Source organism: Vigna radiata, chromosome 7 (genome assembly GCF_000741045.1).
Source record: "Vigna radiata var. radiata cultivar VC1973A chromosome 7, Vradiata_ver6, whole genome shotgun sequence".
Lineage (NCBI taxonomy): Eukaryota > Viridiplantae > Streptophyta > Magnoliopsida > Fabales > Fabaceae > Vigna > Vigna radiata.
In genome coordinates, this window is record NC_028357.1 from 45,217,972 (window position 1) to 45,231,813 (window position 13,842).

General features: G+C 33.7%; 1 protein-coding gene across 2 annotated transcripts; it reads left to right on the top strand.

Annotated features, from left to right (window-relative positions):
* The first annotated feature begins 1,441 nt into the window (after positions 1-1,441).
* On the top strand, positions 1,442-5,396 carry LOC106765607 (AP2-like ethylene-responsive transcription factor AIL5). 2 transcript variants are annotated; one of them, XR_002668818.1, is made up of 10 exons: positions 1,442-1,589; positions 1,703-2,024; positions 2,115-2,197; positions 2,708-2,716; positions 2,934-3,022; positions 3,162-3,235; positions 3,324-3,374; positions 3,488-3,564; positions 3,837-4,763; positions 5,109-5,396. XR_002668818.1 is itself a non-coding variant. In XM_014650285.2 (9 exons), exons 1-9 carry the CDS (start codon positions 1,442-1,444, stop codon positions 4,559-4,561), a joined length of 1,578 nt encoding a protein of 525 aa, XP_014505771.1. In that variant the 3' UTR covers positions 4,562-4,967. The 2 variants fall into 2 exon arrangements, 1 of the variants encoding a protein (XP_014505771.1); XM_014650285.2 differs by lacking the exon at positions 5,109-5,396 and having other exon boundaries at positions 3,837-4,967.
* Positions 5,397-13,842: the final 8,446 nt, after the last annotated feature.

Below are 13,842 nucleotides of genomic sequence, written 5' to 3' on the forward strand. Positions count from 1 at the left end.
TATAAGTTACTAATTAATTAACATTTTAATATCGATTTAACTATTTTTTTAAATGTTTTTTTTTTCTGTTTAAAAATAGTTTTAATTTTATTTTTCACTAAAATATCGTGCTAGTTTGTCCTTTCTTTCCTTTATTTGTAAGAGAAAAACTTAGACTTTATGTAGAAGGTATTTGGCAAAAAAATATGAATGTAGCTTAAAATTTTGTTAGAGTCATAGGGTTGTGTGTCTTAAAAGTTTGGACGTAAAATGTTTGTGATTTTGAAGTGAGTGCTTTAAATTATGATGAAGAAAGTTGTGAAAAGGAAAAATGTGGTAAAAAATTGAAGTAGTAGGGTTTGAGAGGAGTATGGGCGGGAAGAGGGGACAATGAAGGAGTCAAACGAAAAGGAGAGAAAGAAACACGCGAGTTTATGTTCCCAGAAGCCACCATGTTTGATCATTAATTTGGCTTAATTTACAGAGATGGCTTAAGATTTATGTAAGAGAAATAAATGAATATATATATATATAGAGAGAGAGAGACGAAGCATGTTCAAATCGAAATGGTTGATGGGTCACCGTGTCCCCTCTTCCTCCCTCTTGCTTCCCTACAATCATACACTAAACATTACTAACACAAAATGGTGCATCATCTCTTATACACATGTCTATCATCAATCTTTATATTACTTTTCATTTTTTACTATGTGATCCTAACTTAATTCACCCATAAATATCTCTATTATACCCATACTTTTATTGCGTAGTAGTAGCATTTCCATCTCTATCCCAACCGATGCTTTTTCAATCTCGGGACCGCCCATTCTTCCTGTAAAAACCATCCACTTTGCCTTCCTACGCTATATTTTAATCCTTAATTTCCTCTCATCAAATTCAATTCAATAACCTGCTTCCTACTACTAATAAAATGCCTTTCTTTTTCTTCCTCTTCACAGTATCAGACATGATCATATAATAACATGATACCGTATGCATATTGACATAATTTTGAACAGGGATAGATATTTGTCGGTTGCGGGAGCCAAGATTATTTTATGGATATGCACACATGCACGGGAGGCATGGGCATTTTATGCATTCATGGATCATATTTAAACATATTTGTTATTATTAGAACGTAATAGTAATAAAAAAAAAAAAAAAAGATAGCATAGAAATGTCACTGTTGTGTGGCATATCTATCTACAGCCATCCTAAGAGAAAGAACCTCGTTTTTGGTGAACCCTAAGAAGCAGCTGAGTTGAGTTGAGTTGAGTCTCTCTCTCTCTCCTAGACCACCTCTATATCTGTGTCATAATCTAACCCCTTTCTTCTTCAACCTTTCTCCTTCTCTCTCTCGAATAGATTCTATAAGATCGCAGTTTCCAAAGACTCCAACTGAAGTTCAAACCCCATAATCTCTCTTTCACGTTCATCGAAGACAACACAACACACAAACATGGATTCTTCTTCTTCATCACCGCCAAACAACAACTCCCTCGCTTTCTCTCTTTCCAATCACTTCCCAAACCCTTCTTCCTCTCACTCTACCTCTCCTCTCTCCCTTTTCCACTCCTTCACCTCTTATCCATCTCTAACACTCACAGGTTCCCTTCTCTCTCTCTCTCTCTCTCTACTCCTTAATATATTTTCTTTTTCTCTCACTTTAAATAAATTCTCCCTAAAATATTTTATTTATATTAATATTCTACAACTTCAGGCAGCAACACGGTGGATGCATCACCGGAGGCACCAGGCCGCGTAGGGGCCACCAACCTCTCCATATTCACCGCTGCTCCCAAGTTTGAGGACTTTCTTGGCAGTTCCGCCACACCAGACACCACCGCCACGGGTGCACCGCCACAACTTCCGCAGTTCTCCACTGACAACAACCTATACGAATCGGAGCTCAAGACAACAATAGCCGCGTGCTTTCCTCGCGGCTTCGCCGTCGAAGCAAGCACCGAACCTCAAAAGCCCTCTCCGAAGAAAACCGTGGACACCTTCGGCCAACGTACTTCCATCTACCGTGGCGTCACCCGGTATCTTTTTCATCGCCACCTTTTATTTCACCGTCATTGTTTCATTTTTTAAATAGTTGTTTTTGTTTATTTATCTGTTTTTTTTTTCAGGCACAGATGGACCGGAAGATATGAAGCTCATCTATGGGACAATAGTTGTAGAAGGGAAGGACAGAGTAGGAAAGGAAGACAAGGTAAAACTACTGTTACATGCTAGTTTTAGGTATTATTTATTGCTGTTAGAGAGGGGTTGTGTGTAACGTGCACCGGGGAGGGTGCAGGCGCAAACCGGGTCCACGAGATCTGAGACTGAATGTGACCGGAATAAATGGGAGTAAAAGAATGTGGCTCACCATGTATAATCCCAATGAAAACCCTTCTCAATGGTTCAGATTGCTCTGCCAGCCTCGCAGGAGCATTAGATTGCTGAGTTTGTGTGTGTAGTAACAGTGCGACGAGTGTCATGTCTGTCTAGGTTTTACGGAGTGAAACAGTGAGTGGCACAGTGCGTGCTTCTTTTTCTTTTTCATTAGTTCATTAGTAATATTAATAATATTATTTTTTGTGTGATGACTGATGTAAGTGAATGGGAGGTGCTGGTGTTAAAGATTCTGACCGTGCTTTCTTTTGTTTCTTTGCGTGGCTTTTGTACCTGGGGAATGATTGCTGACTCGCGGGATCTTTTGCTCATTATGTGGTTTCAGTTTATTTGGGTGAGTATGATTATTACTTTGCAGCATTACATGGCTTGGTTTAGACATTGACCTCATCATTTTGTTTTACCGTCACAGCACATATTCTCTTCCATCTCCTGTTCATTTATGATCATGAGTTTGATTGCGCATTTCTTAGATTCAGATTCTTCCCAAGGATACTAATCATTTTAGTCAAAAAATGACTTTTTTGTTTCTTCCTCCTTTCTGTGTTTAGGTGGTTATGACAAAGAAGATAAGGCAGCTAGAGCTTACGATCTCGCTGCTCTCAAGTACTGGGGTCCAACAACCACCACCAACTTTCCGGTTAGTAGAGGGATATACCTTTCATTTCAGACATGGTTTCATTTTTAACTGTATTACTATGCACCCCTTAGCTCTGGTGTTATTCATACTTTTCTATAGTTGATAATCTTTATTGATTACTTTATTCTGAATTGCACAGATTTCCAACTATGAGAAGGAGCTGGGGGAGATGAAGAACATGACGAGGCAGGAGTTTGTTGCTTCTCTACGAAGGTAAAATTACTTATTTTTATTAAAATCTGAGCTAGGAGAATAGTTTTATGGGCATGTTTAATTTATTTTGGCTCTCTCCATGTTACAGGAAGAGCAGTGGTTTCTCTAGGGGGGCCTCTATATACAGAGGAGTGACGAGGTATTTGTCTATCTTGTACTTTTAGGTTTTAACGTTTTGTGGCCTCATTTTCATTCCTTTTGACCGCTAGCGGATATCTATTGATTCTGAATGAATAAAATAATTTGATTCAGACACCACCAGCATGGCCGATGGCAGGCGAGAATAGGCAGAGTTGCCGGAAACAAAGACCTCTACCTTGGCACTTTCAGTGAGTCATCAATATCTTCCTTATATTCACATCACTTGTCTTTTTTCTTGCTTTCCATTCCTCTACACATGTCCTTTTTTGAAAAGGAAACAACTTCCTGATTTTTTGTACACATACACAAGATGCTGCTGCCAATGAGGTGTTTGTTAAACTACCCAAATGGCCAAATCTCTTACCACTTGCCCAGTTGCATATTTATATATATATATATATTTTTTTTAAGTTTATGATTTGATACTAACAAAAAGGAGTAATTTTCTTAAAAAAATTAGGCACTCAAGAGGAAGCTGCCGAGGCCTATGACATTGCAGCTATAAAATTCAGGGGGTTAAATGCAGTCACAAACTTCGACATGAGTCGCTACGACGTGAAAAGCATTGCAAACAGCACACTTCCCATTGGGGGTTTGTCTAGCAAGAACAAGACATCCGCGGATTCAGCATCTGAGAGCAAAAGCCACGAGGCAAGCCGATCGGACGAACGAGATCCGTCATCGGCTTCATCCGTGACCTTTGGATCACAGCAGCAGCCTTCCAGCTCTACCTTAAGCTTTGCCATCCCTATCAAGCAAGACCCTTCAGATTACTGGTCCATCTTGGGGTACCACAATCCTACTCTCGACAACAGTGGGGTCAGAAACACTACTAGTGTTACTACAACTTCACCCTTCCAAATGGACCTCTCAAGTGCCCCCTCAAATACCGGCAGTGAAAACAACGCCGCGTTTTTCAGTGGAGGAGGCATCTTTGTTCAGCATCAAAGTGGTCATGGTCATGGTAATGGGAATGGTAATGGTCATGGTCATGGTCATGGAAATGGAAGCAGCGGTTCTTTAAGCTGTTCAATCCCATTCGCCACGCCCATCTTTTCTCTAAATAGCAATACTAGTTATGAGAGCAGTGCTGGTTACGGCAACTGGATTGGACCTACTCTGCACACATTCCAATCCCATGCAAAACCAAGTCTCTTTCAAACCCCAATATTTGGCATGGAATGAGCTCATGCACGAGGTAGGATGAGAATCTGTGCATATAATGATGAAAGGGGAAGGAAAGTAGCGGTGATGGTGTTTTAGCATGCAACACAACGCAATGCAACGCAAGGACAAACGGACTAGTCTCTTTAGCTGATGCACCATTTGAATGAGTTGGACTGACAGTCATAATTCATCAGAACCGTAGCTAGACCTAGCTGACACTGTACTAACTCAAACTTCCTTTGTTGTGTTTTGTATCTTTTTTATTTTATTTTTTCTTTTACGCTTTTAGCTTTTTGTCCCTGTTAATATACTGACATGATTTCATGAGTATAATGGGAAGGAAATCCTTTTGTGTAATCCCTTTCATCTTATTTATTTGTTAGTAAATCACCTTACCCTCCATGCGAAAGCCATTCAATGCTTACATATTTTGCAGCACCTTTAGCACAATGTCTTTTTTACTATTTTGGGTAAATTCGCATCAAATGTGTGGAGAAGTTTAATTTTCCGGTTTCTAAATAATTGAAAATAAAAAATTGACCAAGTATTGGAACAAAATGACTAGGTACATATGTTTATCCGCTTTGGATGTTTTTTTGTCCATCGGGTGCGACCAGTGTGCTACGGAAAAAGCTGAGAATATATTCGTTGATTTAGCCTCGGAAGAATTTGAAACCTGGCGTTTATCGTGAGTGCTTCTTTCTCTTTCGGCTAGACTCGTTTCACATGCAGCCACACCTCTCTCTCTCTCTCTCTCTCTCTCTTTCTCTGTACTTTATATAGTCAGTCATTTGCTTTTACTTTTTACTAGGAACAAAATTTTAATGATATTTTCTTTTTGGAAGAGTGCATATTTCTTCAATTCTTCATTTTTGTTAAAGGTGTGATTTATTTTACTTTAAAAATTTGATTTTAAATAGTCATCAAAGTCTAAGATAACGAACATTTGAAACTTCATCTCTTGCGACTGATTGACGATGATAATCAGAAAATAAATTCCAGAATATGACAGTGCATAGTTGCTTATGTTTTTATTCAATTTAAACGTCTTGGTTTGATAACAGTTAGCCAACAAAATAGACGGAACAGGTTTTTAGAACAGAGTCAATAATTAATATACTTTTGTTATATTTATCGTAACATGTAAATGAATTATGTGTTAAAATGTTATTGTGGTGTTTGAAAGGGAAGTGAGGTTTTTATTAGAAATCCTTACGGGGGAAGAGCGGAGGAAATAAGCAAAGCGAAACTGTGTAGGAGAAGGTAATAATTGGTCCTATATGGTTGTGTACTAGTTACACTAGAAAGGTAAGTCCGGGGCCACTAATTATGAGGGAGCACAATTTTGACCAAAAGTTGGATAATCGAAATTCAAAAGTGAAAAAATAAAGTATAACTAGCAAAGATCATGATACACATAGGACAGAAACAAAAACCATGATATTGTTAGTGTTGTTGTGAACTTTTTGCAATGGGTCCCTTCCTTTTAGACTAGTTACAACTGGACATTAGTTTGGAGAAAGAAGTTCAAAATTGAAAGAAAAATGGAAGGAGAAAAAGGAGGGAATAGAAGAAGAAGAAGAAGAAAAATTGAAAAAATAAAAATAATGTCTTTTGGTGTCCCTTGAAGGGTGATTGATGATCAGTGTCCTGTGTACCTTTCGGCGCTTATTAGATCCTTCCCCACCATGCCCTCATCTTTGACCATTGCTTTGACTATTGCATCTTTTTGTTTGAAGCACTACGTTATATGGAACTGTACTGAAAATGGAACCTATAACACCAATACAGCATTCTTCGGAGTAATGCCATGTCCAACATTAAATTCCAACCCCTTCACCTGAACATGTCTTCTATCTTTTGCCGTGATCCATAACCAAAACAGACAAGAATATTCCAAAGTTTTCGCTCTCTCTCTCTGCCTGATACCATGCATGACCACCAGGACACTCTCCTCTTCTCACTGCCCATGTTAAACACAAGTACAAACCTAACCAAATACTAAAACCTTATTAATGATGCATAAATTACTGATAACGTCTGATCGCCTTCTATAATGTCTTTGCTATCATCATGCGTCATTTTAACTATCATAATCTTTCTCACACTATGTCTGTCTCCCACTTTCCCAGTTTTTCTTTCCATTTTCAAAATTAAGAAACAACTGTTTTTTCTTCTTCCACTTGTTAGTGTTCCACCTAATGTTTTTATAAAACTTATGCGAATTAACAATTATATTCTAGCTCTTGTAAAGAAGTGCTAATTTTTTTTATCAAAACATTTCACTAGAGAAAATTATCTAGTTAATATATTTTTAAATTACCATACAGTTTGAGTAATATATCAACAAGATGGACCAGTTCCTACCAAAGTTTAAATTTCTATTAAGGAAACCGTTTTATATTTCTTATCTCATAATGTTTCCAATTATTTATATCGTAAAACAATATAAATAATATGAGACGAAGGAAGAGTGTTACATTCTAATTTTGAAGCATCCTGAAAATAATTTATATCTGGATCTTCTTTTTTAAAATATAAAAAGGTTAGAATAAAGTGAGAATTTTGTAAATTAAAGGTCAAAATTGACAACGGAAAAGGAAATAAAAATAGGAAAAAACGCTAAATACACCTTGCGTAAAAAATTACACGACTTTAAATACAAAAGCAGTATAGATGATTAGGAAAGTGATAAAAAAAAACAAAAACAACAAAAAAGTTGAGAATGCATACTTTTTTTTCATGTCTTTGATGTGCAATGCTTAATTAAGAGCTGTTACAAGAATATTCAGTGAGAGTGTTTCAATTATCAAAGAAAAATACAATTCCTATTTATATAAATCCAATGATTATTCATTCATTAATTATGTATTAACTCCAAAGAAAAATATAATTATAAGCAATAAACTTCTCTAATCATTCAGTAATTATGTATGACATGAATGGGCATAACAAATGGTTATTCATTAACAAATATATGTTATATTTGTCAAAATATTCATATTGAGTATCTTATATCAGGAATTGACACTGGACCCATTTTAAACGTCCATGTATGCAAATTTTAACTTCATAAATATTTAAGACATCCATATCTAGAACTATAAACATTCCAAATGTGCAATAAAATCTCCAACAACTTTTCACTATTTGAAATTATTATCTACATAATTCAAACATCATTAAAGTTAAAAATGTCTATATGCATAGATCATTGTATTTAATACACATTTAAAAAGAGTTCATATATATATATATATATATATATATATATATATATAATTCTAGCAAAAAGAAAACTCATGTTTTTTTCACTATTTAAAAATTGTGAAACAATATAGACAGAGGATATTATTATTAAGATTCATCGGATAAATTATACAAAAGATGCACAATTTTTGAAAATCTCAATTCGGCCAATACTTAAAAATTTACACATCTAACTATTTTTAGTAAGTTTAAGAACTTCATATTGTCCATATCTTAATCATTTAAACTTAAAAAGACAATTCAAAATGCAATATAGAATTCACTTTCGTTGAATTTAATCTCATATTACAATTTCTTAAACTCAAAATCAAATCATTTACTCAATTTCATCAACCAATCTAAAAGAGAATCACAGTCCAACATGAACAAAATTTCAACTAGTCATCATATAAAAGCACTCTCAAAATCTTAATTACATACATATAATCATATTCAAATTTCATTGGAACTAAATTTTGGAATCTAATTTATTAACAATAAATCATAACTTTCCTCACTTTGATTCCTGTTCTCTTCAAGCAATTGCTCTAAAACTCGGAAAACTAGAGAAGTCTCTTAACTTACTTTGATGATGCTTGATATACAAACCAAACTTATGACTCCATACTTAATCTAACAAAAATTCATTTATTTGATTCTGAGTTCACAAGTGATAACAGAACCCTTTGCATGCAATCAATATTAGAAAAAAAGAAAAAAAAAACTTGAAGTTACACAAGAAAAAACATTACCTTGGTTGAAATTTAAATAAGTCTGAAATAATCTCACTTCACCGTTATTTTGTCAACACTCTCTAATCATGAAAAGGATAAAAAACAATTCACAAAAAATAGACAAAAAAAGGTGAAAATTTAAAGATATTTGAAATAAGTGATTAAAGAATTAAAATTTTAAATTATGTACTCAACCTAAAGTAAAATTTAAACTCTTATTTTCCTTTTAAAGAAACGTATTTATCTAATTACAATCGGATGTCACATTACATATTTATAAAGATAGTTACATTTTTTATTCAAAATTATATTATCAACTATGGGTAAGATGAGTTGACATAATTACTCTGGATTTTTTCAAAATTAATCAGTTAGGCATAATTCATTTTATTGTTCTTATTTTAATTCATTTAAAAAGAAAAGAACAGAAAAAAAAATGACAGAGAGAGAGAGGTAGAGAGAGATGTATATTTATTGCTCATAAAATTTGTGGTGTATTTACTATGCTCCATCTTTCATGTGGTGGTTGACTATATGCTGTGCAGAGTTGCCTGCATTAATTAAACAAGAAAATTAAAAGATGAGTGAACTCTAAGTTCTAACCTGTATAGTTAATATGAGTATGAGCATTTTTCAGGGAATTTTTTGTCAGTTAGTTCGAGTCGTATACAATTATATATGTAACATTGTAATTGTTTGCGCTCTCCAATCTTACGTTGTCTCTGTGGAAATAAGCCCTTATCAGTCATTATATTACATTTAATCCTTCTATAAAAGTTACTTCCAAATTGCATTATTTGAACTTAGCTACCTATGGTGGCTAGAATCCACCCAAACATGAAACAAAGTCCCACGTATTTGTTAACGTTGTTGGCCACAATAATTAAGCTCTTCAACATGTTCACCTAATGCAACCTTTGTCTGCTCAAAGCCATTAGCTTCAAATTTTTTAATAATTTAATGGCTTAATAGCTATTTTGGTCCCTATTTTTGTTTGGTTTGTTCATTTTGGTCCTTATTTTTTATTTTTGTTTAATGTGGTCCTAAAAATTGTAAAATTTGTTCAATTTAGTCCTTTTCTGAAACGACGTCTAAATAATTAACGGCAAACAGTACAACTGTGCAATGCAGTAACGATTTGGCACATGACTGCCTACGTGGATGCCCTTGATGCACAATTACGTGGACTTAATTAAATTTTAAGTGAAATTAGGGTTTTTATATTAGGGTTTTATGTTTGAAAATGAAATTAAGGGTTTTTCGAATGAAATTACCCCCAATTTGAAGCAATGTCTCATTCGCAATGAAACCCAATCTTTGACAAAGTGCAGATTCTGAAATTAGAGTTTTGTTTACTTTGTTTCAGTGAAAGCCACCATGGTGACCAACCTCACACTTATTTCATTAACTTCCAGCCATGGATTGTTTCTAAATATTAGTCTTCTGTTGTTGGGATTTTGAGTGAGAAGAGCTTCAAAGTTCAGAACAAGAGGTACCATGTGACCCAAAGTAAGAATTGACATCATAATCAGTGAGATGAAGTGGAGCAATTCACGGCAACCCTGTGACCCAAAGTAAGTTCTCCAAATTTTTCTTGCTACTTCCCTAGGTTCAATTCACGACAACCTACCATACACAAGGTTGCTGCCCCAACATCATAAACTCCTTCTGCAATGATAGAATCTGCACTTGTCAAATATTGGGTTCCACACTACGCTTCAAATTGGGGGTAATTTCATTTGAAAAACCCTTAATTTAATTTTCAAACATAAAACCCTAATATAAAAACCCTAATTTCACTTAAAATTTAATTAAGTCCACGTAACTGTGCATCAAGGGCATCCACGTAGGCAGTCCTGTGCCAAATCGTTACTGTATTGCAAAGCTGTACTGTTTGCCGTTAACTATTTAGACGCCGTTTCAGAAAAGGACTAAATTGAACAAATTTTACAATCTTTAGGACCACATTGAACAAAAATAAAAAATGAGGATCAAAATGAACAAACCAAACAAAAATAGGGACCAAAATAGCTATTAAGCCTAATTTAATTCCAAGGAAAAACCACACCCACCAAAGAAAAAAAAAATCTTTGTTAATAAAAGTCGCACATTGAATAAAAAAGTGAATAAAATTATTAATACATAAAATTATTATTACTAAACATTGATTGTTTTAAAGGTTTTTATTAAAATGAAATCATTGTACTAAGATAAAAATATATTGATCTGACTTGAGCTTAGCTGAGTTGAGAGAAGGGTAGATGTTAATGAGAAAATTGTTGAATTTGGCAGAAAAGAAACTAAAAGTGATAATTAGGTGAAGATAGGTAGGGTGATTAAATTATGTGTTGAAAGGAAGTTGACAGGCACATGCGATTTGAAAAGGCTACGCTTTGAAACGGAACAAAATGAATAATGATAGTCAAATGTAAAACTGCAAAAAGCTCCTATCTTTTTCTTTTTGTTGTTAAATTTGAGCGTAGGGACCTCTTTTTTCTGTTTTCTTTTCGTAATACTTTTTTTTTTTCTTCTCTCTTTTGAGTGAGTTAAGTCGCAATCTATGTTCCCCATATGTTTTGTCTGAAAACAAGTTATGTCGGCCATAGGATAATACAAACATCTACCTTAACTTTATTCATTTATTCCTAATAACTAATTAATTACATTTTTTTTTCTTTCTTTGGTTTGACCGAGCAACCAAACCAACCCACTATTTGTTTTGTTTGTTTGATTGTGTTTTCCTTTTACGTTAACTTATAATGATGAAGGGTTTAGAGGAACAGTGGCTTTTGGGATGCCAACAAGAAATGGCATAATTAAGAAATTGTGCTTGTTAAGTTTGTTGGACACTTGTTTCGAAAATATAATAATGATTTCTTAACATTGTGATTGTGATAATCATGCGTGGACGAACCCTCACGTGCTTTTCTGACCGCAGTGCTCCCGCGAAGCGTGCGGTTTAACGTCAGAATTAGATTTCATAAATCTTACTTTATATATTTCCCACTTCATTTCATATCTCTCTTGCTTCAATATTAAACTTATTTCTTTAAGTACAAATTAACACATGTTAATGCATGCACTATGATAATTAATCTTAATTTATAATTAGTAACACTCTATTTCGAAAGTAATTTATTGAAGGCACTATATTCTAATGATAGTGTAAAAGTATAAATTATAATTGAATCAAATAAAAGATAGTCTGTAGGCATAGGACAGTCTTTAGATTTTTTACTATTCTAGAATCATATAGTACAGTACCATTTATTTCAATGCTGCAGTGAAAGTAATGTAGTATACTACTAAGCATAAAAACAAAAAATTATTAAGAGGAAATAAAATATCTCCTTTGAAACAAAATGTTCTTAAATAATTGAGAAGAAATGTACGAGATGGTGGTAGAGCAGTACAAACAGCTTTTATTAAGTTAGGAACTAAGGTAGCTGCATTACTATACTATGGTGAAATGAAAAGATAAGAATAAATAAATGCAGATTTATGAAATATGTAGGGGTTAGCATCTATGAAATTTTAATGATAAACTTTTTATGAAGTGATTGCATTCCTCAGTTCAGCCATAGGTTTTATGACCTATCTTCTATTAACAGTATTCTCATTCATATGTAACAGACCTCGTCTGGGCCAATTCTAGGTAGCCCATAAAGCCCAAATTAAATTCTCATCCACCAAACACGAGTTAAGGAATGAAGGATTGAGAATTTCCATAACTAAATTCATCAAAATTATAGTTGCGAAAATAAATGATAATAGTTGTCAGGGCATTCATTGAGAAATATTATTAATATACTCCTACCACGTTTTTTAAAATGTAAACTTTAGTAAAAACTATTATTAATATTTTAAATGATATGCCGAAGGTAATACTGCACGTCTAAGTCTCTCACCATACCTATTTGTTTACTTAAGATTATTAAAAATAAATATGATATTATTAAAAAAAAATAGTAAATATTGTATATAGCCATCGTAATGAACTGCCTTACTAAAGACATATACCCTTATAACCTCTTAAGAGTAAGGGTGATAAACCGATCAATTTCATTAAAATAAGGTATAATGAAGGTTTAAAGTTTTGATGACCCGTGTTAATTTTCTTATACCAATAAACTTTTGATGGTGAACTCATACACTTTTCTATGGGTAGTTACGAATACGAAAAACAAAATTATTAATAACGTTTTAGAGCATTACTAAAATAGTGATAGTAACTATCTAGAGTGGTTGTATTTGTTATGGAAGCAAAACATAAAATATACTAAAACACTGAAAGTGAAAATGAACAGTAGCACCAGGCAAGCGATTTAAATTAAAATTTGTAATAAATACTGTTTTTTTATGTTAGTACAATCGGTATCTTGAGTCGTGCAGTGAATGAAATAGTGGAAAACGTGTTTAGTTACAAATCAAGTAGTCCTTTTATAGAAAATTAGTTTTTTTTAAGAAAATTTATGAACAGTTAGAGTACTAAAAGTTTAAAGAGTTTAAGGAAGAGAAAAATCAAACAGATGGATTTTATATTAGTTTAAATCAAAATATTTTACATCCAGTTATTAATTACTATAAAGAGTGATTTACCTTTTTTTACTAAAAATATAATTGTACAAATCACAAAATAATTAAATGAGTAAAGAATAAAATACACCTTCTTTCGACAAACGAACCGGAAGAATGTAGCAAGAAACTTCCTTCGACAAACGAACCGGAAAAGCTTCCTTCGATACACGAATCGGAAGCAACAACTCTGTCAACTTGAAGAGAACTGCTCCGACATTTGACACACAAAGCGCGAGTTTCTCCTATTCACAAGATCAGGCAAGAACACTCTATCACTTCGAGAACTTTCTCAACCAAACTGTATTCTCAAAATGACATAGATACCCTTTTCACTTACTTACGGAGAAGCTTCCCTTAGGCACAAAGCTCTAATACTCTCAAATGAAAAGTTAAATTCTAAGAGTTGTGGAAAAACCTAATTATAAGCCCAGGGACAAAAAATGAAAAGACATTTTCCAACTGTCAAAAATAATCTATTATCGTAAGTAATAATTGATTATCTGTGTCCGTTATGGGGTTTTCAAAATGTGATAATCGATTATCCTAAGGAATAATCGATTATTCCAGCGACTTGGACATTATTAAATCAAACAGAGATAATCGATTATTTGCGTGACCAACTAATTTCCAAACAAACTCGTGATAATCAATTATCACCTAAGATAACCGTTTGCACAATAATTCACTAAATACAAAAACTTCTAAAAGCTTTTACATCATTACAATTTATCATATACA